The 27,004-nt window shown below is 44.8% G+C and overlaps 1 protein-coding gene across 1 annotated transcript in view; it reads left to right on the forward strand.

Moving 5' to 3' along the window:
* Nucleotides 1-21,424: 21,424 nt before the first annotated feature.
* LOC132210739 (synaptonemal complex protein 2-like) overlaps nt 21,425-27,004 on the forward strand; it is a 48,312-nt gene continuing 42,732 nt past the window's right edge. Inside the window, exons 1-2 of the mRNA XM_059652658.1 lie at nt 21,425-21,526; nt 22,409-22,470. Of these exons, the coding sequence (XP_059508641.1) occupies nt 22,447-22,470 (24 nt within the window). The 5' untranslated portion in view covers nt 21,425-21,526; nt 22,409-22,446. The remainder of the gene's footprint in view (nt 21,527-22,408; nt 22,471-27,004) is intronic.

The following is a 27,004-nucleotide window of genomic DNA, read 5'->3' on the forward strand; positions in this document are numbered from 1 at the left end:
TCAAAGAATGGTAGGGGACTGGAATGCACTGCTTTGGAGGGTCGTTGAGGTGGGTAATCTTACCATCTTTAAAAAGTGCTTGGATGAGTGCTTGAACTGCCATAACATTCAAGGAAAGTACACATTCAAACAAGTGCTAGAAAGTGCAACTGGTACAGACTGTATGGGCTGAATGACCTCTTCTGTACTGTATCTTTCTATAATTTGATGACATTTCCAAGAGGCCAGTGCCCAGAACTGGCCTAATACTCCAGTTGAAGCAAAACCAGTTGACACAAGGCTAACACAACCAAATTACTCTTAATCTCTATGCCACTATTCATAAAGTGTAGGACATTAAATGCTTCATTAATTTCTGCCCAGTTGTTTTGCCACCTTCAATGAATCACTGCAGACCATGGACTGTAGTTAGAAATTCCAGGATTTTGACCTGTGACACTCCAGAATGGTAAATGTCATGGAAGGAAACTTGCAGATGATGATGTTACCATATGTCTGCTGTTCATTACCTTCTAGATGGAAGCAGTTATGGATTTGGAAGGTACTTTCTAAGGATCTTTGGTGAATTTCTGCAGTGCATCTTGCAGATAGTACACACCACTGCTAAGCATCGTCGGTGGAGGGAGTAGATACTTGTGTGCGTGCCAATCAAGCAGGCTGCTTTGTTCTGGATGGTGCCAAGCTTCCTGAGTTTTGTCAGAGCTGCAACAAACCAAGCAAAAGGGGGATATTCCATCATACGCCTGACTTGCACTGTGTAGATAGTGGACAGGCCTTGGGCAGTCTGGAGATGGGTTATTTGCTTCAAGGTTCCTAGTTCAGTTTCTGGTCAGTGGTAACTCCTAGGGCGTTGATAGTAGAGAATTGAGTGATTGGCATATCATTGAATGTCAAGGTGATTGTCTCTCATGGACTCATCAACTCACAGAGTCGTGCAGCATGGACATGGGCTTTTGGCTCAACTTGTCTGTACTGACCAGGCATCCCAATCTGACCTGGTCCTATTTGTCTGAGCTTGGCCCATATCTGTGTGAGCCCTTCCTATTGATATGCACATCCAGGTGCCTTTTACATATTGTAATTGTACCCACATCCACTACTGGGGCAACATAGTGGCTCAGTGATTAGCACTGCTACCTCACAGCACCAGGGAGCAGAATTCGTATTTCAGTCTTGGGTGACTGTCTGTGTAGAGTTTGTATGTTCTCCCTGTGTCTGTGTGGGTTTCTGCTGGGTGCTCCGATTTCCTCCCACAGTCCAAAGATGTGCAGGTTAGGTGGACCGGCCATGCTAAATTGCCCATAGTGTTCAGCGAAGTGTAGGTTAGGTACATTAGCCATGGGAAATGCAGGTTTCAAGGATAAGGTAGGGGGATGTACCTGGGTGGTATGCCCTTCGGACAGTCAGTGTGGACTTGCTGGGCTGAATGGCCTGTTCTCACACTGTGGGGTTTCTATTCTATAATAAAACTTACTCTTGCTGCTTGTTCCATACATACACCATACGCTGCGTGAAAATGAAACCCTTTGGGTCCTTCTTACATCTCTTCCCTCTCAACTTAACCCTAACCTAGGAAAATTACCTTGGTAATTTACCCTATCCTTGCCTTTCATGATTTTATAAATCTCGATAAGGTCACCCTGAGCCTTTGACACTCCAGGGCAAAAATTTCCCAGCCTTTACAAAGCATCTTTGTAAATCTTTTCTGTGCCCTCTCAAGTTTAACAACATCTCATCTATCGAAGGGCAACCAGAATTGCACGTAGTATTCTAAAAGTGGCTTAACAAATATCCAAGGATACACATCCTATCGAAAGGATGGGCAGATGGGCAGAAGGACAAGACTACCCATCTTAGTAAGAAATGAAATTAAATTGATAGCAAGAAGCCATAGAGAGTCAGAAGGCATAGAATTAGTGTGGGTGGAGTTGAGGCACTGCAAAGGAAGAAAGACACTGATGGAAATTGTGTACAGACCTCCGAGCAATAGTCAGGATGCAGGGACGAAAATAAATCATCAGGGATTTCATTATGCACATGAAGTGAGAAAGCCAGGTTGGGAGTATATCACAAGAAAAAGAATTTGCAGAATGTCTATGAGACTTCTTTTTGGAGCAGCTTGTGGTAGAGCACAGTAAGGAACTGGCAACTCTGGATTTAGTGATGTGTAATGAAATAAAATTGATTAGGGAGCTGAAGGTGAAGGATCTCCAAGAGTGAAGTGATGTTAGTAAGATAGAATTCGTGCTGAAATTTGAGAGGAAGTAGATTGGATCAAACTTAGCAGATTACAATTGAATCAACAAGCTTGCCAGAGTTGATTTGAAGGGGAACTTAGCAGGGAAGATGGTGGAACCGCAATTGTTTCTGGGGGTTATTTGGGAGGCACAGCAGAAAGTCAACCCAAGGAAAAAGTAACAAATTAAGGGCAGGATGAGACAACCATGGAGGGCAAGGCAAGTCAGGGACAACATAAAAGCATAAGGAAAAACAGACAATGAGGTGAAGATTAGTGGAAAGCCTCAGGATTGGAAACACTTTATAAACCAATAGAGGATAAATAAAAATGCAATAAAGGGGAAAAGCTAGCTAGTAATATAAAAGATTACAAGGTTTTTTTTAGACATCTAAAAGGTAAAAGAGAGGCAAAACTGGACATAGGACTGCTAGAAAATAAGGCTAGAGAAATAGTAATGGGGAACAAAGAAATGGCAGTGGAACTGAATAGGTATTTCGTATCATAGCGGATGGCACCAGCAGCATTCCAGAACTTTAAGAGAGTCAGAAGGCAGATGTGAATGTAATGGCCATCACTAAGGAGAAGGTGCTGGGGAAACTGAAACATCTGGAGGTGGATAAATCACCTGGACCAGATGGACTACATCCCAGAGCTCTGAAGGAGAGAGCTGAGGGGATTGTGGAAGCACTGGCAATGATCTTTCAGGAGTCACTGGTGTCAGATGAGTGGAAAATAGCTAAAGTAACACTCCCTGTCTCAGAAGGGAAGGAGGCAGAAGACAAGAGAACTGTAAGCCATTTGCCCTGACCTCAGTTGTTGGCAAGATTTTGGAAACCATTATTAAAGCAAAAACATGACCGATGCCCACTTTTCTACTTCATTTTTCCATTGATTATAAGATTGAGCTTCACAGAACATCATTGGGAAATTGTATCCCAACATCTTATTCTTGGTTCTTGTCAATTTTCTTATAAATAACTCAAATTACGACCTTCTATCTTAAACTCTGAGCTTCAAACCTTCAAATTTTGGAAGCATTGTTTGCTTTCAATGTCAATCTGGATCTAAACCAATTGATGAGATAGAAATTCAAGACACCTTCCTTTGTTAGTAGAGTTTATTGACTACTCAGTCTTTTCTTCCTTCCACCCCACAGTGTCATAGGTGTTCCATATTTAGATGCTCAGAAAATTAATAGCCAACACTTTATTCTTCCTAACCTTAAATAAAGACATTAGCAAACTTAACAAATGTAACAAACAAAATAGTAATACATATATCAAAGTTAAAATCAAGATTTAGGATGAAAGTACTGCCCGTGACATCAAGGGAGCATTTGACTGATATGTCATTAAGGAATTCTGGCAAAATGCTGTCAAATGGAAACATTATGAATGTCAGACTGTGAAAGATGTCAATGTTTTAAAATGCTTTCATTTAGTGCTTTGGACAGAGGGTGTGGGAATGTTGGTCGTGCTAAACATCTGTTTGGGGACATGCTTATGTGGAATGGCTGTCATTGGGAAGGAGAATCCAAACTGAAATCTATTGAAAATCAATGAAAGTTTTCACACCTTACCACCAAAAGAACAACTGCTTTTGAACATGAACAGAAATGGAGGGAAAGAGATAGAGAGGGAATGCTGTGAAGAGCACAGAATCACAGAATTGTTATGGAGCAGAAGGAGACCATTTGCTCCATCATATTTGTACCAAATCTATTCCTTAATGCTAATATCCCCATATCCTGCACACTATTTCTTCCCAAATAATCATCCAATTGTCTTATGGACTCCTGAATGCCTCAACTGTGTCTGCCTCCACCATATTTACAGGTATCACATTCCATGTCCCAATTACTCGCTGCATGAGCATTTATTTTCTCACTCCACCATTCCCACCCTCTTTATTGGGACCCTAAGTGACCCTGAAAACATTTCAATCTTTTTCAATCTGACATGCATTCACAAATCCTTTGATATCTGTGCCCTCTCCTTCTTGTTCCCTTTACAAGCAGGAACTTCTCCCAATGTACTTTATCCAGCTGGCTCCTGAAGTTTAAAACCTCAATGAAATCTCCCCTCAGCATTTTTCTCTAAGGGGAACAGTCTCAACTTCTTTAATATATCCTCATAGCTGAAGTTTCTCATTCCAGGAACCTTGTAAACCTGAATTCTTGTAAATCACTCTGCACTCTCTCCAAATCATTCACATCTTTCCTAGAATATGATGTCCACAATTGTACACAATGCTTCACCTGAGGTCTAACAAGAGTCTTGTACAACTTCAACATAATCCCCTTGCTTTTGTACTCTATGCCCCATCTATCCTGCTTCCTTCAATGATCTGTGCTCATACACAACTAGGTTCCATGCAAACCCACGCTCCCTTTACTTCAATCCCAACCTCACCACACGTACAGCCCTCCACTCCCTCTGCTCCCTCTGTTCCAATCCCAACCTCACCATAAAACACGTGGACAAGGGAGGCACAGTTGTAGTATGGCACACAGACCTTTACATCACCGAGGCCAGGCACCAACTCTCCGATATCTCCTCCTACTGCCTCCTTGATCATGACCCCACCCTCAACCACCTAACCATCATCTCCCAAACCATCCACAACCTCATCACCTATAGTGACCTTCCACTCAGCCTCCAACCTCATCGTTCCCCAAACCCGCACCGCTCGTTTCTAACCCCTGCCCAAAATCCAAAAACCTGTTTGCCCTGGTCGACCCATTGTCTCCGCCTGCTCCTGCCCCACCAAACTTATCTCCACCTATCTCGAATCCGTTTTCTCCCCATCAGTCCAGGAACTCCCTACCTACGTCCACGACACGACCCACGCCCTCCACCTCCTCCAGAACTTCCAATTCCCCATTCCCCAACACCTCATCTTTCCCATGAACATCCAGTCCCTAAACACCTGCATTCCCCACACAGATGGCTGAAAGGCCCTCGACTTCTTCCTGTCCCGCAGGCCCAACCAGTCCCCTTCCACTGACCTCATCTGCTTAGCCAAACTCATCCTCACCTTCAACAACTTCTCCTTCAATTCTTCCTACTTCCTACAGACAAAGGGAGTGGCCATGGGTGCCCGCATGGGCCTAAGCTATGCCTGCCTCTTTGTATGCTCCATGGAACAATCCCTCTTCCGTACCTGCGCTGGCCCTAAACCCCACCTCTTCTCCCATTACATTAATGACTGTATCGGCGCCGCCTCATGCTCCCACAAGGAGCTCGAACAGTTCATCCACTTCACCAACACCTTCCACCCCAACCTTAAGTTCACCTGGACCACCTCCAATACCTCTCTCTCCTTCCTGGACCTCTCTGCCTCCATCTCTGGCAACCTCCTAAAAACCGATATCCATTTTAAGCCCACTGACTCCCACAGCTACCTGGAATACACCTCCTCCCACCCACCTTCCCGCGAAAATGCCATCCCCTATTCCCAATTCCTTCGCCTCCGGCGCATCAGCTCCCAAGATGAGGCATTCCAATCCCTTACATCTCAGATGTCCTCATTTTTCAAGGACTACATCTTCCCCTCCACAATGGTTGAGAATGCCCTCGACCGTGTCTCCCACATTTCCCGCAACCCATCCCTCACACCCCCTCCCCGCAATAATAACCAAAACAGAATCCCCCTTGTCCTCACGTACCACCCCACCAACCTCCGGATCCAATGGATCATCCTCCAACACTCCCGCCATCTGCAATCCGACCCCACCACCAAAGACATTTTTCCCTTCCCACTCTTATCTGCTTTCTGGAGGGACCACTCTCTCCGTGACTCCCTTGTCCGCTCTACATTCCCCTCCAGCCCCACCACACCCGGCACTTTTCAAGGCAACCGCAGGAAGTGCTACACCTGCCCCTACGCCTCCTCCCTCACCCCCATCCCAGGCCCCAAGAAGCCTTTCTACATCAAGCATATGCTCACCTGCACATCTGCTCATCTGGTATACTCCATCCGCTGTACCCATTGTGGCTCCTCTACATCGCGGAAACCAAGTGGTGGCTTGGCGACTGCTTTCAGAACACCTACACTCGGTTCACACTAAACAACTGCACCTCCCAGTCGCGAACCATTTCAGCTCCCCCTCCCACTCCTCAGATGACATGTCCATCCTTGGCCTCCTGCATTGGTGCCACAATGATGCCACCCGAAGGTTGCAGGAACAGCAACTCATATTCCACTTGGGAACCCTGCAGCCCGATGGTATCAATGTGGACTTCACAAGATTCAAAATCTCTCCTACCCCAACCCCAACCCAAAACAAGCCCAGCTCATCCCCATCTCCCTAACCTGTTCTTTCTCCTACCTATCCCCTCTTCCCACTTCAAGCCCCACCCCCATCCCCGACCTACTAACCTCATCCCGCCCCCTTGACGTGTCCATCCTCCTGGGACTGACCAATCTCCTCCCTGCCTCCCCACCTACACTCACCTTTACTGGTTCCATCCCTGCCTCTTTGACCTGTCTGTCTCCTCTCCACCTATCTTCTCCTCTATCCATCTTCTATCCACCTCCCCCCTCTCCCTATTTATTTCAGAAACCCCTTCCCCTCCGCCATTTCTGAAGAAGGGTCTAGGCCCGAAATGTCAGCCTTCCTGCTGCTCTGGTGCTGCTTGGCCTGCCCTGTTCATGCAGCTCTACACCTTGTTATCTCTTTCCTCTGCTCCTGCACCCAGTTTAGAACAGTATGTCCTACTTTATATTGCCTTTCACTCCAACCAAAGTGCATCACCTCACACGTCTCTGATTTGAAACTCATCTGCCACCTATCAACCTGCTCCACCAACTTGTCAATATCCAGTTTATAATTCTTCAAAGTATAGTGTCATGTGCAAACTTTGAAATTGTCCCCTGCATACCAAGATCCTGATCATGAATATAGGTCGGGAAAACAAGGGTCCCAAATCCAATGGCTGCTGTTTGTACTAAGGTATTTTTTAAGAATACACACGTTAATGGGAAATGTCCCAGGAAGCATCTGTATAGTTGACAACATTGCAGTGATGGTACTGTATAGTTCTTCTACTTCTCTGTCATTTTACTATGAATTTGCATCTCTACATCTTTCCCACTGGTGATTTACCTGTAGACGACATCCAGTAGTGGAATGGTATTGCTATTGCTTCTGAACTGTAACAAAATAAATATGGTTTTTAATCATTCCAGGACCTTCTCTCTCCAGGGCTGTAATGTTCTCATTGGTCAATATTGCAATTCCTCCTTCTTTCTTCCCTTGCCTAGCTTTACTGAACGTAGGAATATTCAGATACAGTTCTGTTGGTTTTGAGCCACATCTTTTTTTCTCACCATAGCATCATATTCCTATTTTATATCTGCAGTGTACCAGCCTTAATAACCAAGTTTCCTGTGTTTAGAGCTATGTTCTAATCAATGTATTATGAGACATTATTTCACATCTCTGGAGCATGTAGGATTCCAATCTTTTGGTTCAGAGAAAGGGACACTACTACTGCACCATGAGAACTCTGTAAGCAAACTTAGATCGTATTGCATTCCTTGAGTTTGACCCCACCTGATATCTCATTATTTATTACTTCATGTAAATGCAAATTGCCATTTTTTGTGTATGTCAGTTTGATATCAGGAATGTTTGCATTCTTTGATTGACAGTCTATTAAATTTGCAGGAATTTGCAGTAGCTTAAGAATTGTAAGTGTTTACAAAAATAAACTGAAGACCTTATCTACTGAAGTGTAAGACTTGAACATGAAAATGTTTAATCACAAAATGTATTTTTGAAAGTGTTCAATATTGCACAATGGTCAATCTGTCAATTTTAACTTGAAATAACAGCTGCATTTGTGAGAAGGCCTAAAGGAAGTACACAGGTAAGTTACTGGAAATCTGGCAGTCATTGATTGTCATCTCTTCCAAATAATAATTCAACATAATGATTCAATTGATTTAAAGCCGGCAGTTGAGATTGGCACTGTCTGTGAAGCTCCTGCAATCTGTCAAATCCCTTGCACTCACAATATGATGTATGTTCATTCAGCTTTGATATTCAGCAGTTCAGTGATTTTGGATAGCTTCCAGTCTTGGATACCTGGAATAAATATTGTTTAGATTAGACCAAATGATACTAACAGCGCACATCACAAAGAAAATCCCCTAAAAATAATTGACTTATTTCCAATTCAATCCATTTCTTGCCTGTCTCTGTGAGATTGCGAATAGTGTTAAATTATAAAACTCTTTTATTAAACCCAGCCGCAATAAACTGAGATAAAAATAGAAATTGCTGGAAAATCTCAGCAGGTCTGGTAGCATCTGTGACGAGAAATCATATCCATTTCAGCCTGTTCCAGTGGTTCTCAGCATTAGAGATAACAGCTATTCCATTGCACTCAGTCTATGTGATATTAAGAAACAGTTGGATGCTGCAAAAGTTATTGGTCCCGACAACATTCCAGCAGTAGGAGTGCTGATGACTGACAAACTGTCCTGAACTTCCCATGTAGATGCGACAGTCAAGAAAGTACAACAACACATCTTCTTCCTCAGGCTCAGGAAATTTGGCATGTCCATAAGGACCCTCACCAACTTTTACAGATGCACCATTGAAACATACTGTCCAAGTTAATAATGACTTGGTATGGCAACTGCTTTGCCCAGGATGATAAGAAACTATGAAAGGCTGTGTGCAAAACCCAGACAATCATGGAAGCCAACCTCCCATCCATGGACTCCATTTGTTCAGCCCATTGCTGCGGAAAGGCTGCCACCATCCTTGTGTCCTTGGCCCAATAACCTTCAGTTGCTTCATCAATTACCTTCTCTCCGGCATAAGGAGTTGTTTGCTGATGATTGCACAATATGTAGCACCATTCACAACTTGTCAGGTACCGATGCAGTCCATGTTCAAATGCAGCAAGATCTGGACAATATGCAGGCTTGAGCTGACAAGTGGCAAGTAACATTCACACCTCACAACAACAAGGCAATGACTATCTCTAATAAGAGACAACCTAACCGCTGTTCTTTGGCATTCAATGGTGTTACCATTAGACCAATTTTCCCAATTTCAACATCCTGGGAGTTACCATTGACCAAAAACTTAACTGGACTTGCCACATAAACATAGTGGCTACAAGAGCAAGTCAGAGGCTCAGAATATTGTGGCGAGTTACACACTTTTAACTCCCTAAAGCCTGTCCAGCATCTTCAAAGCACAAGTCAGGAGTGTGATGGAAAATTCCCCACTTGCCTAGATGAGTGTAGCTCCAACAACACTCAAGAAGCTGTACACAAACCAGTACAAAGCAGCCCACTTGATTGGCATCACATTCAAAAGAATCTGCTCCCTCCATCACTGATGATCAATAACAGCAGTGTACACTATCTGCAAGATGCACTACAAAGATTCACCAAACATCTTCTGACAGCACCTTCCAAACCCACAACCACTTCCATCCAGAAGGACATGGACAGCTGATGCATGAGAACATCACGACTTGCAAGTTCCCCTCCAAATCACTCACCTCCCCCAATCCTGACTTAGAAATATATTACTGCTCCTTCACTGCCACTGGATCAAAATCATGGAATTCCCTCCCTATCGGCATTATGAGTCAACCTGCTTCACATGTACTCCAGTGCAGCTCACCACCATCTTTACAAGGGCAACACACCTTCTCCAGGGCACTAGGCATGGTTGATAAATGCCAGTGACAGCCATATCCCAAGAGTGAAAAGAATAGAGTAGAAAGAATGAAATGACAACAAGTGGAGAGATAGGTAAGGGAGTAGAAGATGGTTAAGTCTTGGCAAAAATTTGCAGCTCAACTTGTGGACTAAAGACTCCATACCAATGGTAAACAGGACTAACATGATATTCAGAATCCAATGCAGTGAGAGCAATAAATATTACATTGCACAAACAAAGAGGAAACTGATGACTTGGATACACAAACACCAGTCGTAGTAAAAAGACTTGACAAATATTCACTTGTCTTGATACACACAGACGATGAGGGACATCAGTTCAACTGGGACATAGTGACCATACTGGGACAGGTGAAAAACAGACATCCAAGGCAATTTCTGGAAGCATGGTTCTCAACACAGTACTCTATTAACAAACACCCATATGCAGACTGCTGGTAAATACAGAACCAAAAGTGACAAGACCCATCACACCAGGGGATCGTATAAATTCAGAATGGAGCAGAACACCAACAATCTGATTAGAGGTTGCACTGATGATGTTACCTAGAATGGTAATGAAACATTTGCACACTTTGGAACAAATGGCTTGGCAAGCTAATGAACAACGCACAAGGTGGGGTATGGATGAAGCAGGAGGAAGGGTTTGTTAATCTCAGCAGAGAATGATGAGGTTAAAAGTAAATCCAGATTCCCAACAGCTGCTGATCATAGAACCCCTACAGAGTTGGAGCAGGTCATTCAGCCCATCAAGTCCACAGCGACCCTCCAAAGAGCATCATTGCCATATCTACACCTCAATTCTATCCTTGTCGCCCTATATTTCCCATAGCCAATCCACCTAACCTGCACATCTTTGGACTGTGGGAGGAAACTCACACAGACATGGAGAGAGCATGCAAACTTCACACAGTCACCTGAAGTTGGAATTGAACCTAGGAACCTGCCACTGAGAAGTAGCAGTGCTAACCATTGAACCACCCCTCAAATGGATCTTGATATCAATGAGGAAACCAACAAGGTAGGCTGCACATCCTTAACTTGATGGCAAGATAGTAACAGGTGATCAATAGTGTAAACAAAAGATGAGGCATTCTCTTCAAAAAAGCAAGCAATTCCTACAAGAAATAGCAGGAGCAGCAGATGCTGGAGAATCTGAGATATCAAGGTGTAGAGCTGGATGAACACAGCAGGCCAAGCAGCATCGGAGGATGACGTTTCAGGCCTAGACCCTTCTTCAGAAATTTCTAGGAGAGAGACCACGCTCTCTGTGACTCCCTTGTCCGCTCCACACTGCCCTCCAACCACACCACACCCGGCACCTTCCCCTGCAACCGCAGGAAGTGCTACACTTGCCCCCACACCTCCTCCCTCACCCCCATCCCAGGCCCCAAGATGACTTTCCATATTAAGCAGATGTTCACCTGCACATCTGCCAATGTAGTACACTGTATCCACCGTACCCAGTGTGGCTTCCTCTACATTGGGGAAACCAAGCGGAGGCATGGGGACCGCTTTGCAGAACACCTCCACTCAGTTCGCAATAAACAACTACACCTCCCAGTCGCGAACCATTTTAACACCCCCTCCCATTCCTTAGATGACATGTCCATCATGGGCCTCCTGCAGTGCCACAATGATGCTACCCATAGGTTGCAGGAACAGCAACTCATAATCCGCTTGGGAACCCTGCAGCCCAATGCTATCAATGTGGACTTCACAAGCTTCAAAATCTCCTCCTCGCCCACTGCATCCCAAAACCAGCCCAGCTTGTCCCCTCCCCCAACTGCATCACTAAGCCAGCCCAGCTCGTCCCCACCTCCCTAACCTGTTCTTCCTCTCACCCATCCCCTCCTCCCACCTACCAACCTTATCCCGCCTCCTTGACCTGTCCGTCCTCCCCGAACTGACCTATCCCCTCCCCACCTATACTCTTCTCTCCACCTATCTTCTAATCTATCCATCTTCGGTCTGCCTCCACGTCTCTCTCTATTTATTTCAGAACCCCCTCCCCATCCCCCTCTCTGATAAAGGGTCTAGGCCCGAAACGTCAGCTTTTGCGCTCCTGAGATGCTGCTTGGCCTGCTGTGTTCATCCAGCTCTACACTATGTTATCTTGGATTCTCCAGCATCTGCAGTTCCCATTATCTCTGTGCTCACTGAACAATCTGTTTAGGCAAAGAGAGGTGCCATCGAATCAAGCATGACTGGATCAGTTAATAGAAATAAAAATACGCAGTTGCTAAATTTTAGAAGCATGAACTGTAGTTTGGGGAGAGAAAATCAAAAAAAGTATTTCAAACTGAGGCAGCATTTATGCAAGACAAGCACCAAAAGAACAAAGGTTGAGGAGCAAAATTCTTACATGGAATGTCCAACCAGGATAGACTTTGTGTACATTTTAAAAGGCAAGTGGATAGATTTTCAAAAGTGGAAGAGTCAGTTGATTTTTGGAAAACAAGCAAGCACAGACAATAGTCACAGTGGTAGAGTGAATGACATTGTTAGCAAAATTTGTGATTCCACATTCTTAGTCACAGATAAACTCCCTCAATACTGTCTCCATCAAACACTCCCAGTACAGATACATTGTGGGTTTAAATACAGAGAGAGCACCCGCTATTCTTTTAAACTAAAAATAAATCTCTACCTACACTGTGCCTATCAATTATTCCTCGGACTGACACAGTATGGGGTTAGACACAGAATAAAGCTTCCTCTACACTGTTCCAAAAAAGTTCTCATGTCATTACTTTCCACACTATGTTCAGCAATTTCAGAGCTGCAGAAATCCTGAGAGTAAGTCTCTAAACAGTCCACAGATATGCTCTGATGACATGATCTTTTGTTCTTAGATAATGCTCAGGACAACTCACAAGATTAACCTTGGTATCAATATCCTTCTTCTCTTTCTGAGCTCTGCTGTTGAAAGAAATGCTTTTAAATAATATTAGTAGTGAGTTCAGAGTTGGCCTTCAAGTCTTCCAAAATATCACAAATCTTGCTCCTCTCATATTCAATGTGGTCTAATTTAGTTTATAGGACTCCTTTCTTGTCACTGTTAACAGAGTATGTTAGGTTTTTTATGTTCAACTCTGCCAATCTCAGGATTGTTTTATTGAGACTAGAACTCATACAATATTCCTTGCATCTGTGCCAACTTTGAAAGGTCACTGTGCACTGGCCCAATATTGGCAATCCAGTGTTACCAGTCATGGCACAGCAGTCACAATGCCACACTGTTTCTAGCATATAGACAGCTCACACACTCAGTGAGTGACACTGCCTCACACAGACAACTCGATTCTCTCATCCTAATTACGATTTAAAGGCCACACCATATTGTTTACCTCTCTGTGGCTTTGTCCTGTCAAAAATCCCTCTAAGTCAACTCTACCCTGACTCCACTGCTGATTGAAGACAGACAGCTTATCATTGTCCAGCAGGGGAACATCGTAAAGAAGCAAGCAATCAGGCAAATACAAACTTGAGCTTTTATTAACAGAAAGCATAAAGGAACACTAACAAACCCAATAGATGTTAATTCGCTCTACAATACAAACTAAATTTCAGCAACATGAGCAACAAAATCTTTAAAATCCATGATTGCCTATTGCTCTCTGCTGTCAACTATAGGACTTGGGTCTGAATGAGGTCCTAAAATAAAACAAAACTGCAGATGCTGGACAAGGAACAAAAACAGAAAGAGCTAGAGAAATTCAGCAGGTCTGGCAGCATCTGTGGAAAGAAAAACAGAATTAACTTTGAGTCCAGTGAACAAAGTCAATGAACAAGTGAACGTGATCTCGTTTCCCCAGTTCCTCAGCATCCAGTATATTGCTTTGTTGCCTGCTCCAATTTTGCACAGCACAGCACAGTACATCAGCACGATGTAGCACACTCTATCCAGACTATTTTGGAAGCCCTCCACCTCATACTGGTCCAATGGAGTCATTTCTTTAGCAGCCCTAACATCTGCTCCACTACGACCCTGGTTAAAGCATGGGAAGCCACAAATCTGAGCTCCACACCATGAGGGGGATTGGAAATTATGTAATGAACCACGGTCACATGGGTAGTTGTCAGCCTCCAGAAATCAAACTTGTAATGTACTCATTTCCTAAGTGTACCAACTACACAAAGATGCTTTACCCTGCCAGGGTAAAAGGCAAACACCTTCAGGAAGTAGTAACAGTGATCTCCTAAACAATAATCGAATGGAACCACCTCCTGTTGATGAATTCCACAGAGTCATGATACAGCCCCCCTCAGTGCCATTGTGTGTAGAGTTGACCACACCCTGTAGGTGGGGGAAGCCAGCAATGTTCCTGAATCTTATCAACCTTGCTGACATCATCATGCAGAAAGGAAATTAATTGGTGTGACCTTGCACACTTGGCATCGTTCATTATTCTGATGCATATGTGGGTGCACAACCACATATCCCAGCCAGGTCACTCCTTGCTCCCTGGAAGGAGCCAGTCACACAGGAATTTAATATGGTAGTGACCTTCATAAAACACTGAAATTGTTTGGCCTCTTACACCTTCAGGTCCACCCTAGCATCAGCACAGTTCTTTCATGGAGCTCTGGGATATACAGAGCCTGTGTCAGCATGACAGCACATTCATCCTCAGGAAATAAAGTCCAGTTTGAAATACTCTGAGCCTCTTTCACACCCCACACATCCTGAGGGGTCCTGTGGCAGTGGCTTGGGTGCTCCTCGTTTTCAGTGCCACTCTGATGTTGGTCCTGGGCTTGCCATTGGTTCTTCTTCTTCTGCATCTGTCTTCGCCTTCTTTATGTATGAAGCCACAGCTACAAACATGCCCCACCAGTGGCATGGCCAATGGCTCTTAATGGATAGGACCTAAAATGGAGACAAAATGGCAAAAGATTTTCTTAAACCTCAGAACAGTCTTCAGTGGCATACCCTGAAGATGAAGTTGAGTATTTCATCCAACAGGGAGACATGTTGTGCCTGGATAATGTGGAACATGGTTCCATCATCCATCCACATTCAGGCTCAGCCTAAGCAGCAGTTTGGTGAAGATGCCATGCTGGCTGCGTGATCACCCAATATCATTGAGGAGGGAGTACCTGCAGCAGCACTCTGGTACTCTACCTACCTGGATCCATGTCAAATGCTCAACTTCTCTCTCCATTCAGTACAGACCATCATAACATTTAAATGTTGCATGAGGATGTGAATTTGTGTGGCTCACACAGGACCCTTTAACAAGGAGCACAAAAGCTGACGTTTCGGGCCTAGATCCTTCATCAGAGAGCAACTGGTCTAGGCCTGAAATGTCAGCTTTTGTGCTCCTGAGATGCTGCTTGTCCTGCTGTGTTCATCTGGCTTCACACTTTGTTATCTTAGATTCTCCAGCATCTGCAGTTCCCATTATCACCCTTTAACCAGCATGGAATTCTGCCAATGTGGTATACTGCATCCACTGTACCCGGTGCGGCTTCCTCTACATTGGGGAAACCAAGCGGAGGCTTGGGGACCGCTTTGCAGAACACCTCCGCTCAGTTCGCAACAAACAACTGCACCTCCCAGTCGCAAACCATTTCCACTCCCCCTCCCATTCTCTTGATGACATGCCCATCATGGGCCTCCTGCACTGCCACAATGATGCCACCCGAAGGTTGCAGGAACAGCAACTCATATTCCGCCTGGGAACCCTGCAGCCATATGGTATCAATGTGGACTTCACCAGTTTCAAAATCTCCCCTTCCCCTACTGCATCCCTAAACCAGCCCAGTTCATCCCCTCCCCCCCACTGCACCACACAACCAGCCCAGCTCTTCCCCCCCACCCACTGCATCCCAAAACCAGTCCAACCTGTCTCTGCCTCCCTAACTGGTTCTTCCTCTCACCCATCCCTTCCTCCCACCCCAAGCCGCACCCCCCGCTACCTACTAACCTCATCCCACCTCCTTGACCTGTCCGTCTTCCCTGGACTGACCTATCCCCTCCCTACCTCCCCACCTACACTCTCTCCACCTATCTTCTTTACTCTCCATCTTCGGTCCGCCTCCCCCTCTCTCCCTATTTATTCCAGTTCCCTCCCCCCATCCCCCTCTCTGATGAAGGGTCTAGGCCCGAAACGTCAGCTTTTGTGCTCCTGAGATGCTGCTTGGCCTGCTGTGTTCATCCAGCCTCACATTTTATTATCTTGGAATCTCCAGCATCTGCAGTTCCCATTATCTCTGGAATTTTGAAACTTCATTGCTGCTCAGTTCCATGTTATTGGGACGTGCAAGTTCAATTTACATATATGAATGGAAAGTTGCCAACTGCCTTTGAGCAGCATCTATACCCTAAGGTCCTTCACATTACAGGACAAGCAAATGGACAAATTAGTTGTAGCTGGGTTTTACAAATGGCTGCTTCATGTATTTGTCACTGCATTATTGTAGTGTCCATCATAAGAGGTCCCGTACTTTTGCTCATCAAACGGACACTCAACCTAGCCAGAGCAATTATTACAGCCATTTTCTAGGAACATTTTGCATAGATTGATAGTGTCATAGAGTCATTGAACATGGAAAGAGACTCTTTTACCCAACTTGTTCATGTCAACCAGGTTTCCTAAATTGAACTAATCCCAAGTACCTGCATTTGACCCCTATCCCTCTAAATATTTTCTATCCATGTATCTGTCCAAATGTGTTTTAAATGTTTTAATTACACTCACCTCGACAACTTCCTCTGGCAGCTCATTCCACATAGGCACCACCCTCTGTATGATAAAGTTGCTCCTCAGCTCCCAATCAAATCTTTCCCCTCTCACCTTAAACCTACGCCCTGTAGTTTTGGATTGCCCTACCCTAGGGAGAAGACTTTGAGTATTCACCTTATCTATGCTCCTCATGATCTATCTTATCCATGTCCCTCATGATGGGTTAGTGGTGTTTTAATAAACCCAGGTTCAAATCCCACCATGGCAGCTGGTGGAATTTGCAATGAATAAAAATCTGGAATTTAGAGTCTGATAATGAGCATGACTCCATTTTCCTGATGAAGGGTCTAGGTCCGAAACGTCAGCTTTACTGCTCCTAAGATGCTGCTTGGCATCCAGCTCCACACCTTGTTATTCCAAGACTCCATTATTGGTTGTAGGAAAATCAATCTGGTTAACAAATGTCTTTTAGTGAAGAAAACTGGCCTACATGTGGCTCCAGACCCAAAGGCTCTTGAGTAAAAAAAAATTATAAACGTCTATAAGGTCACCCCTCACCCTTCTATGCTCAGGGCAAAAAAGTCCCAGCCTGTCAGTCTCTCCTTATACCTTGGTAACATCCTTGTAAATCATTTTTGTACCCTTTCCGGTTCAATAACATTCTTCCTAAAGCAGAGCAACCTGAATTGTAGAGTCATAGAGTCCTACAGGACAGAAAAAAATCCTTTGGTTCATCATGACCATGCCAGTCAAAACCAATCACTTAACTGGCCTAATTCTATTATCCAGCACTTGGCTCATGGCCTTGTATGCCTTGATATTGCAAGTGCACATCTAAATACTACATAAATGTTATGAGGGTTTCTGCCTCTACCACCTTTACAGGCAGTGAATTCCAAATTCCTCCCATCCACAGGGTGAAGACATTTTTCCTCACATCTACTCTAAATCTTTGGCCCTATATCTTAAATTTATGGTTTCTGGTCATTGATTCTCTCCATCAAGGGGAAAGATTTCTTCCAGTCTAATCTATCTATGCCCCTCATAATGTTATATATCACAATCATGTCCCCTCACAATCTCCTCTACTCGAAGGAAACCAACTGCAATCTGTCCAATCTCTTTTCATAACTGAAACTTTTTAGCCCAAGCAACATCCTGGGAAATCTCCAATGCTCCCTCTCCAGTGCTATTACATCCCTCCTTTAATGTAGATTTCAGAACTGCACACAATATTGTAGCCGTGGCCTTACCAGTGTTTCATACAGCTCCAGCATAACTTCCTTGTTCTTAAAGTCAATGCATCAGCTAAGAAAGACAGGTATACCACATGCCTTCTTAACTACTTTTTCTGTCTGTCCTGATACCGTAAGAGACTGGCTTACATGAGCACTTAGGTCTCTCTGATCCTTGGCGCTTCCCAGAGCCCTACCATTCACCATGTTTTCCCTTGCCTTGTTTGTCCTGTCTAAGTGTATCACTTCCTATGTATCTGTTTGAATTTCTTTTGCCACTAATCAGCTCATCTGATCAGTCCATCTATATCCCCCTGCAATCTAAGATTATCCTCCTCACTATTTACCATCCCACCAATTTCATATTATCTGCAAACTGACTGATCAACTTTCCGACATTGAAGCCTAAATTATTTTTGTAAATGATAAACAGTAACAGCCCATCCACTGATTGCTGTGGGACATCACTGGAAACAGACTTCTGGTCAGAAAAAAAATTCCTCAATCATCACATTCTTTTTTCTGCCACTCAGCCAAATATGAATCCAACTTGCCAAATTTCCTTCTACCTCATGGGCTGTTTGCAATCTGTCTCCCAAGTGGGACCGAATCAAAAGTCCTGTTGAAGTCCACGTAGACTACTTATAAAGCATCATCCTCATCTGTACAACTAGTTACCTCTTTGAATGGTTAATCAAATTAGTCAGACATGATAAAAACTGAAAGAACAGTGGATGCTGGAAATCAGAGACACAAACAGAAATTTGCTGGAAAAGCTCAGTAGGTTTCGCAGCATCTGTGGAGAGAAATTAGAGTTAATGCTTCGGGTTGAGTGACCCTTCCGCAGAATTCAGATCTGCTCTTAACAGAACCATACTGACTGTTATTGATTAATCCTAAGCTCTGCAAATGCAGATTAATGCTGTCCCTCAGAATTGCCTCCAATAGTTTCACCACCACTGAGGTTAGGCTGATTGGCCTGTATTTTACCAGATTATGTGTTGCTTTCTTCTTTAATAACGATAACACTGTGGATGTCCTCCAGCCCTTTTGCATCTCTCCTATGGCCAGAGAAGAACTGAACATTTTTTGCAACTCCCCTGCTATTTCATCCCTTGCCTCCGTCTATAACCTAAGATATATTTAACCCGCCCTGGAAATTTTTCTATTTTAAAGTCTGCAAGACACTCAGAACCTTTTCTCTGTCCATGTTAATTTTTAAAATTGTATAATAGGCCTTCTCCTTGATTTCTATAACCACATTGTCCCTCTCACGAGTGAACACCGACCAAAGATACTCATTTATAACTTTCTTTATGACACCTGGCCTGAAGAACAAATTACCACTGTGGTCCTTCATGGCTCTATTCTTTCTCTTGTTATTCTTTTACCCTTAATATAACCGTAAAACAACTCAGGATTTTCCTTTATTTTGCCTGCCAGTATCCTTTACATATCCCCTTTTAGCTCTCCTCATCTCCCTTCTCAGTTTCCTCTTGCACACCCTATATTCCTCGAGGGCTGTTGTTGTTTTGAGTGCTCCTAAGCCTCCTTTTTTGATGGAGATATCCAATGCTGCAGATAGATTCGTTAGGCAGGGGAACCAAGGATCAGAGGATAGGTGGGACAATGGAAGTCAAAAAACAAACTGGTGAGGCATGACTTCATTGAATGCAGAGCAGGTTTGATGAGTTGATTGCTCTGTTTCTGTTCCAAATTCATATGTTCATATTACTAAGGCATAGGACAGAAATATGGCTGAATAAGAGGTAACAAGAGCTATGGTTGAGAAAATGGATTAGCTGTGCTGAATGCCAAACAGTGGGATAATGGGTCTGGGCGTACATGGGAATGGATGACTGCGCTAAAAGCAACACATGTAATTAACACAATCAGACATGGGCTGGTTAAAAACATGGAAGGATGGAATCAGGCTCTATACTTATTGAACTATTGGAATACTGCGTGCAGTTCTGGTCTCCCTGCTATACGACGGATGTTGTGAAACTACAAAGGGTTCAAAAAAGATTTGCCAGGGTTGGAGTGTTTGAGCTGCAGGGAGAGGATGTTGAATAGTCTGGTGCTATTTTACCTGGAGCATGGCAGGTTGAGGGGTCATCTTAAAGAGGTTTATAAAATCATGAGGGGTATGGATAGGGTAAATAGACAACATCTTTTCCCTGGGGTGGGGTGGTCCAAAATTAGGGGGCATTGGTTTAAGGTGAGAGGGGAAAGGTTTAAAAGGGATCTAAGGGGCAATATTTTCAGAGGATGGTGCTTGTATGAAATGAGCTGCCAGAGGAAGTGGTAGAGGATGTACAATTCCAACATTTAAAATACCTCTGTATGGGTCTCTGAATAGGAACGGTTCACGGAGCCAAATGCTGGCAAATGGGACGAGATTTATTTAGGATATCTGGTTGGCATGGGCGAGTTGCACAAAAGGTCTGTTTCTGAGCCATACAGGTATATGATTCTAATGAACCACAGGGTCCCTAAGCGGAAATTGAGATTTTGTTTTTCAAGTCTGCGTTGAAGTTCACTGGAATACTGAAGATGCTGGGCTGACCTCTTCATGGAGGAAAAGAAATTCAAAACAGAATTTGATCATTATGCACAGAAGAATTTGCATTTTTATGGAGAAATGATGAAACGAATTGTTCTTGCAGAGACATAATGGCCAAATGGTTTCCTTCTATGCTGTGATAACCAAGTGTGAAGCTGGATGAACACAGCAGGCCAAGCAGCATCTCAGGAGCACAAAAGCTCTGATGAAGGGTCTAGGCATGAAACATCAGCTTTTGTGCTCCTAAGATGCTGCTTGGCCTGCTGTATTCATCCAGCTCCACACTTCGTTATCTCGGATTCTCCAGTATCTGCGGTTCCTACTATCTCCTTCTGTGCTGTAACCATTCAACGAATTCATAGTTTTAATGAGGTCTACACATGATTCTTCTGGCAGACACTCATTCCCACTCTATCTGTACATTTATATGTTGTGGAATGGCCACGTCTACAGGCGCGCCATTTTAAATTTCGTCAGGTGAGCGTCAGCTTTATGCTTTTCCATCCAGAACGCAAACTCTGAAACCCAAGCTTGTATCGTGATGGGGGCCGGGTGCAGGCAGGCATAGTTTGGGGCCGGATTACGTAGGAGTGGGTTTGTGCTAGATGGGAGAGAAAGGGTTTGTGTAGGTGTGAGTGGGGAGAGAACTTGAGGCGGTAGTCGGAGAAATGTAAAGGAATATTTGGGAGAAGAAAAGCGGGAATTTGTGGGGAAAGGTGTGAGGGTGAATTTCGGAATAAACGTGAGCGATTATTTGGAATGAAGAAATGCAAGAATGTGGTACGAACGGGCGAAAATCTGAGAGGAAAATGGGACGTCAGAAGAAATTAGGGACACAGCTCGACCAGCTTCTGCCGCGGCTCCGCACTCTGCCATCAACGATTGGCCGATTCCGCACTTGGCCGGCGGCTGAGCCAATGGCGTTCCATCAAAGGTGGCGCGCGCGCGCGCTCGGCAGTTCGTCGCGCGACGAAAACGGTTCGAAGGAGCGGCACGCGAGCAGGACGTGGGGTGGAAAGGAAGGGAATGAACAGGACAAGACAGGACAGGGAAGGCACTGGGGTCTAGGAGCGTGAGGGGGAGGAGGGTAAGGAATCATATCACTGATTACTTTGGAAGCAGATCATTCGGCCCACCGAGTCTGCACCGACCCTCCGAAGAGCAGTCCCTACCCCACCTCACCTCACCGTATCCCCTGTTACCCTGCATTTCACATGCCAATTCATCCAACCTGTGCACGTTGGACTTGGGGAAAGGGAGTGGGGTCAGGGAAGGGGGAAGATGGTGGTGAAGATTGACAGGAGGGCAAGGTGACACTCGAATGAGTGGGAAAGGTGGGAGAGAGGAACGAAGAAGTGAGCAATGAGAGGAGAAAGGGGAAGGGTGTAGTGAGAGGGGAGTAAGTACAAGAGTGCATGGGAGGGAAATGTGCCCGTGAAAAGGAAGTTATGAGTGTAATAGGTGAGGGACGGAGAGTGCAGTGTGATATAGGATGTAGTGAGGATTGGATGGAATAAAGAAGGGAAAGGAGAGGAAAGTGAATGTGAAGTGTGGGGTGGTGGGAGAGTGACCTGGAGGAGAATTGGGTAAATGGATGCAGGGAGGACTGAGTATGGAGGGATCATAGAAAGGGTGAGGTTGAGGGGTTATTAAACATGAAGCTGGGGACGGAGCTAAAGGAGATGTTTGGGTAAAAGGAAAAGGTGGGGGAGACTTAGGGAATTTGCAAAGATTAAGTAAACGGGAGAGTTGATCAGGAAGTGAGAGATAATATGTCAGTTGGAGGGCAAGTTGGAGGAAATGGAGGTGAGAGTAGGAGTGGAGCAAGTCAATTTGAAAGGGTTGGGAAGAAGATACGGGTGTGAGAGTTGAGTAAGAGGATAGGATGGTGGCAATTGAGAGGTCAGTGGTAAGAATACCTCTGTGATGGAGTGGTACAAAAATAATGCAGATGATTTTTAATTTTCAGTGATTGGCAGGAGAATTGTCAACACAACAGTTGCAAGGATGCATTTTGGAAAAGACCTGCAGGTATCTTTTTTAAAGTATTTCTCAATACAAATTACAAAAGTTGGGGCGGCACAGTGGCTCAGTGGTTAGTACTGCAGCCTTGCAGCGCCAGGGACCCGGGTTTGATTCCAGCCTTGGGCAACTGTCTGTGCGGAGTTTGCACATTCTCCCCTTGCCGACGTGGGTTTGCTCCGGTTGCCTCCCACAGTCCAAATATGTGCAGGCTAGGTGGATTGGCGATGCTAAATTGCCTGTAGCGTGCAGGGGTGTGTGGGTTTAAGGGGGATGGTTCTGGGTGGGATGCTCCAAAGGTTGGTGTGGACTTTTTGGGCCAAAGGGCCTGTTTCCACACTGTAGGGAATCTAATCTACACTGCAATATAGCTGCATCAAGTCCAACTACATTCCAGGAAACAAAGATAATGGGAACTGCAGATGCTGGAGAATTCCAAGATAATAAAATGTGAGGCTGGATGAACACAGCAGGCCAAGCAGCATCTCAGGAGCACAAAAGCTGACGTTTCGGGCCTCGACCCTTCATCAGAGAGGGGGATGGGGAGAGGGAACTGGAATAAATAGGGAGAGACGGGGAGGCGGACCGAAGATGGAGAGTAAAGAAGATAGGTGGAGAGAGTATAGGTGGGGAGGTAGGGAGGGGATAGGTCAGTCCAGGGAAGACGGACAGGTCAAGGAGGTGGGATGAGGTTCGTAGGTAGATGGGGGTGCGGCTTGGGGTGGGAGGAAGGGATGGGTGAGAGGAAGAACCGGTTAGGGCGGCAGAGACAGGTTGGACTGGTTTTGGGATGCAGTGGGTGGGGGGGAAGAGCTGGGCTGGTTGTGTAGTGCAGTGGGGGGAGGGGACGAACTGGGCTGGTTTAGGGATGCAGTAGGGGAAGGGGAGATTTTGAAACTGGTGAAGTCCACATTGATACCATTAGGCTGCAGGGTTCCCAGGCGGAATATGAGTTGCTGTTCCCCACACCTCCTCCCTCACCCCTATCCCAGGCCCCAAGACGCTCTACACTGCCCTCCAACCCCAACACACCCGGCACCTTCCCCTGCAACCGCAGGAAATGCTACACTTGCCCCCACACCTCCTCCCTCACCCCTATCCCAGGCCCCAAGATGACATTCCACATTAAGCAGAGGTTCACCTGCACATCTGCCAATGTGTTATACTGCATCCACTGTACCCGGTGTGGCTTCCTCTACATTGGGGAAACCAAGCGGAGGCTTGGAGACCGCTTTGCAGAACACCTCTGCTCAGTTCGCAACAAACAACTGCACCTCCCAGTCGCAAACCATTTCCACTCCCCCTCCCATTCTCTAGATGACATGTCCATCATGGGCCTCCTGCAGTGCCACAATGATGCCACCCGAAGGTTGCAGGAACAGCAACTCATATTCCGCCTGGGAACCCTCAGCCTAATGGTATCAATGTGGACTTCACCAGTTTCAAAATCTCCCCCTCCCCTACTGCATCCCTGAACCAGCCCAGTTCGTCCCCTCCCCCCACTGCACCACACAACCAGGCAGACAAAAGTGTCTCCAAATGGATCATTTTTTTCACTTGGCATTATTGAACATGACTCTAATGCTAAGCAGATCTCCGAGAATGGCGCAAAGACAGTGTTACTGCATGAGTTTTACAGCCAGAAAGGATAACACATTGAAGACAGGAAGTGAGAAATATTGTGGATTCAGTAGCAACCATTGCTGCTGGGCAAATGGGGGTCCACCAGACCATTTAGAGAGGTGGGCGAGACATACCTGTGGGGATTCTGTGCCAGCAAGATTGTTGTGATCCTCGCATTTACCTGAATTAAACACCTTTTGCCACTCCTTGGTCCATTGGCCGTGCTGATCAAAGTCCAGTTCTACTCTGAGGTAACCTTGGTTGTCTACTACACCAACAATTTTGGTGGCATCTGCAAATTTACTAATCAAACCTCTTCTGTTCACATCCAAATCATTTCTATAAATGTCATAAACCCTAACCCAGCACCTATCCTTGTGACATGCTGCTGGTCACATGCCTCCAGTCTGAAAAGTAGTCGTCAGCCACCACCCTCTTTCTCCTACCTTTTAGCCAGTTCTACATCCAAGCGGATTCTCCCCGTATTCCATGTGATTTAACCTTGCTAATTAGTCTACTACCAGGAACCTTTTCAAATGGCTTACTGAAGTCCATATAGATCACATCAACTGCTCTGCCTTTATCAATCCTCTGTTACTTCTTCCAAAAACTTGCTTTAGCGAGACATGGTTTCCCACACACAAAGCCATGTTTATTGTCCCTAATTAGGCCTTGCCTTTCCAAATACACGTAAATCCTTTCCCCCATGATTCCCTCCAACATTTTGCCAACCACTGATGTCAGGCTTAGGAGTCTATAGTTCCTGTCTGCCTTGACCGTTTGACTTGCTCCTTTTCCCAACTGCACCAGTCTCAGATTGATCTCTTTTCCTTCTGTCTCCCTGGATTCTGCCCACCCACACACCCACTGACACAGATGCTAGTTTAAATCTTCTCATGCAGCTCCAGCAAATCTCCCTGCTAGTGTTTTTGTCTCCTTCCAATTCAAATGCAATCTATCCTTTGACAGGCACTTCTACCTCAGAAGAGATTCTGATGATCCATAAATGTGAATCCTTCTCCCCTACACCAGCTCCACAGCCACGCATTCTTTTGCTCAATCCTCCTATTCCTACTCTCACTAGCTTATGGCACTGTGGGTAATCCAGATATTACCACCCTTGAAGACCTACTTTTTAAATTCCTTCCTAATTTCCTACATTCTCGACTCAGAACTTCATCCATTTCTCTTCCTGTATTAGTTTCAAACTGTACAATGGCGATCTGCTGATCCCTCTCTCCTTTGAGAATATTCTGTACCCTCTCTGAGATATCCTTGAATCTGCCACCAGGGAAGTAACACACCGTTCTGATACCTCACTGGCAGCCCCAGAAATGTCAGTCTGTGTCTGACTAGAGACCCTCCTATCATAGTTGATCGCTTGGAACCTAATGTACGCCTTGTTACATTAGAGCCAACCTCAGTACCAGAAACTTGGCCGTCATTCTATATTCTCCTTAGAGTCCATCACCCTTATATTTTCCAAAACAGTCCACCTGTTTAAGATGGGGATAGCCACAGGAGACTCCTAAACTATCTGCCTACCCCTCCGACCTTTCCTGGAAATAACACATCTACCCGATTGTGTCTGTGTTTTTTATGTCTTCCTGAAATCAATCACACTCGCAAGTCTTGTAAGTTCTGCATTGCCTCTAACTGCCACTCCAACCAATCCTTGCGATCTGATCGGATTCGCAACCTAACACACTTCCTGTAGACATAATCATCTGTAACATGAAAACTCTCCCAACTGTCCCACGTCCAGCAGGACAAGCACATCACTACTGAAGGTCATCTTTGCACCTTAACAATCTACAGACTCAGAAAACAGCATTGTCTTACTGCTGTAAAAACACTGTTCTAGGGCAGATCTCAATGAAACGTACAATAAAAAAAACCCACTCTGACTATTGTAGATTTACAATAAAAAAAGTTGGTTACACTTATTAAAAAGAAGCCACTTTGCTGCTCCCCTGCCGTGATCTCCCCCACAAAGGTTTCTCCAAGGTCATCTCTGAATTTCACTGTTTGTTTGTTATTCTTTGAATGAACTCCAATGTCCAGAGATACTCAAAATTAAGCAACAGAGGCAGTCAGCTGTACAGGTTCACTGTTTGGTCAGACAGCTGTACAGGTTTACTTCTCCGTCTGTTTCACCTCCGATGTGGTCCCTGCTTATTTTCCCTCTCCCTCTCCCTCCCTCCCTCTCTCTCTCTCTCTCTCCATTTTAAAGTCCTGTTGTTTTGATCACGTCTTCCTAAAATTCCAAAACAATGCAACAGTTTATAAAACAGTGATTACTGCTCCAAAAATTTGAGGCAATCAGCTCCAACACTGAAAATACCTCAAACAGTAGGAACTCTTGCAGCCACAATTTCTTCCTGTCCTCCATCTTGGATTGTCCAGATTCCGATCTAAAAATTAACTGTTATCTTGGTGAGGCATGCTCAACAGTGAAAGCAATATTTGCTAATAGGTAAACAATCCCATAACCATTAGTTCAAGTTTAAGCTCTGCAGTCATGAATTGTAGTTAACAACATAACTATATGGAGGAGAAGGCCAGTGTTATCAAGTGGCACTTGCTTTGCTATAACCTGCTTGCTCGTGACCAGTTTGAGTTTTACCAGGGCCAATTACCTTCTTGATCTTCTTACAATAGACATTACAAGGAGAGATGGCTGAGAGGAGAATCATTGTCTTGACATTAGTGGAGTATTTGAAATGGTCAAGCACCAAGGAGCCCTGGTAAACCACCATCAAAGTGTACTTGTGGGAAAACTTTGCACTAATTGTAAATATACTACTGTGAAGAAAAGTAATTGTGGCTGTTAGCAGTCAAGTATCTCAGCTGCAGGATAGCAGTGCAGGAATTTCTCACCTAGGCCTAAATGTTTTCTTCAATGACCCTTGCTTCACCA

The sequence above is a fragment of the Stegostoma tigrinum genome, chromosome 19, assembly GCF_030684315.1.
Source record: "Stegostoma tigrinum isolate sSteTig4 chromosome 19, sSteTig4.hap1, whole genome shotgun sequence".
In the NCBI taxonomy this organism is placed as follows: Eukaryota; Metazoa; Chordata; class Chondrichthyes; order Orectolobiformes; family Stegostomatidae; genus Stegostoma; species Stegostoma tigrinum.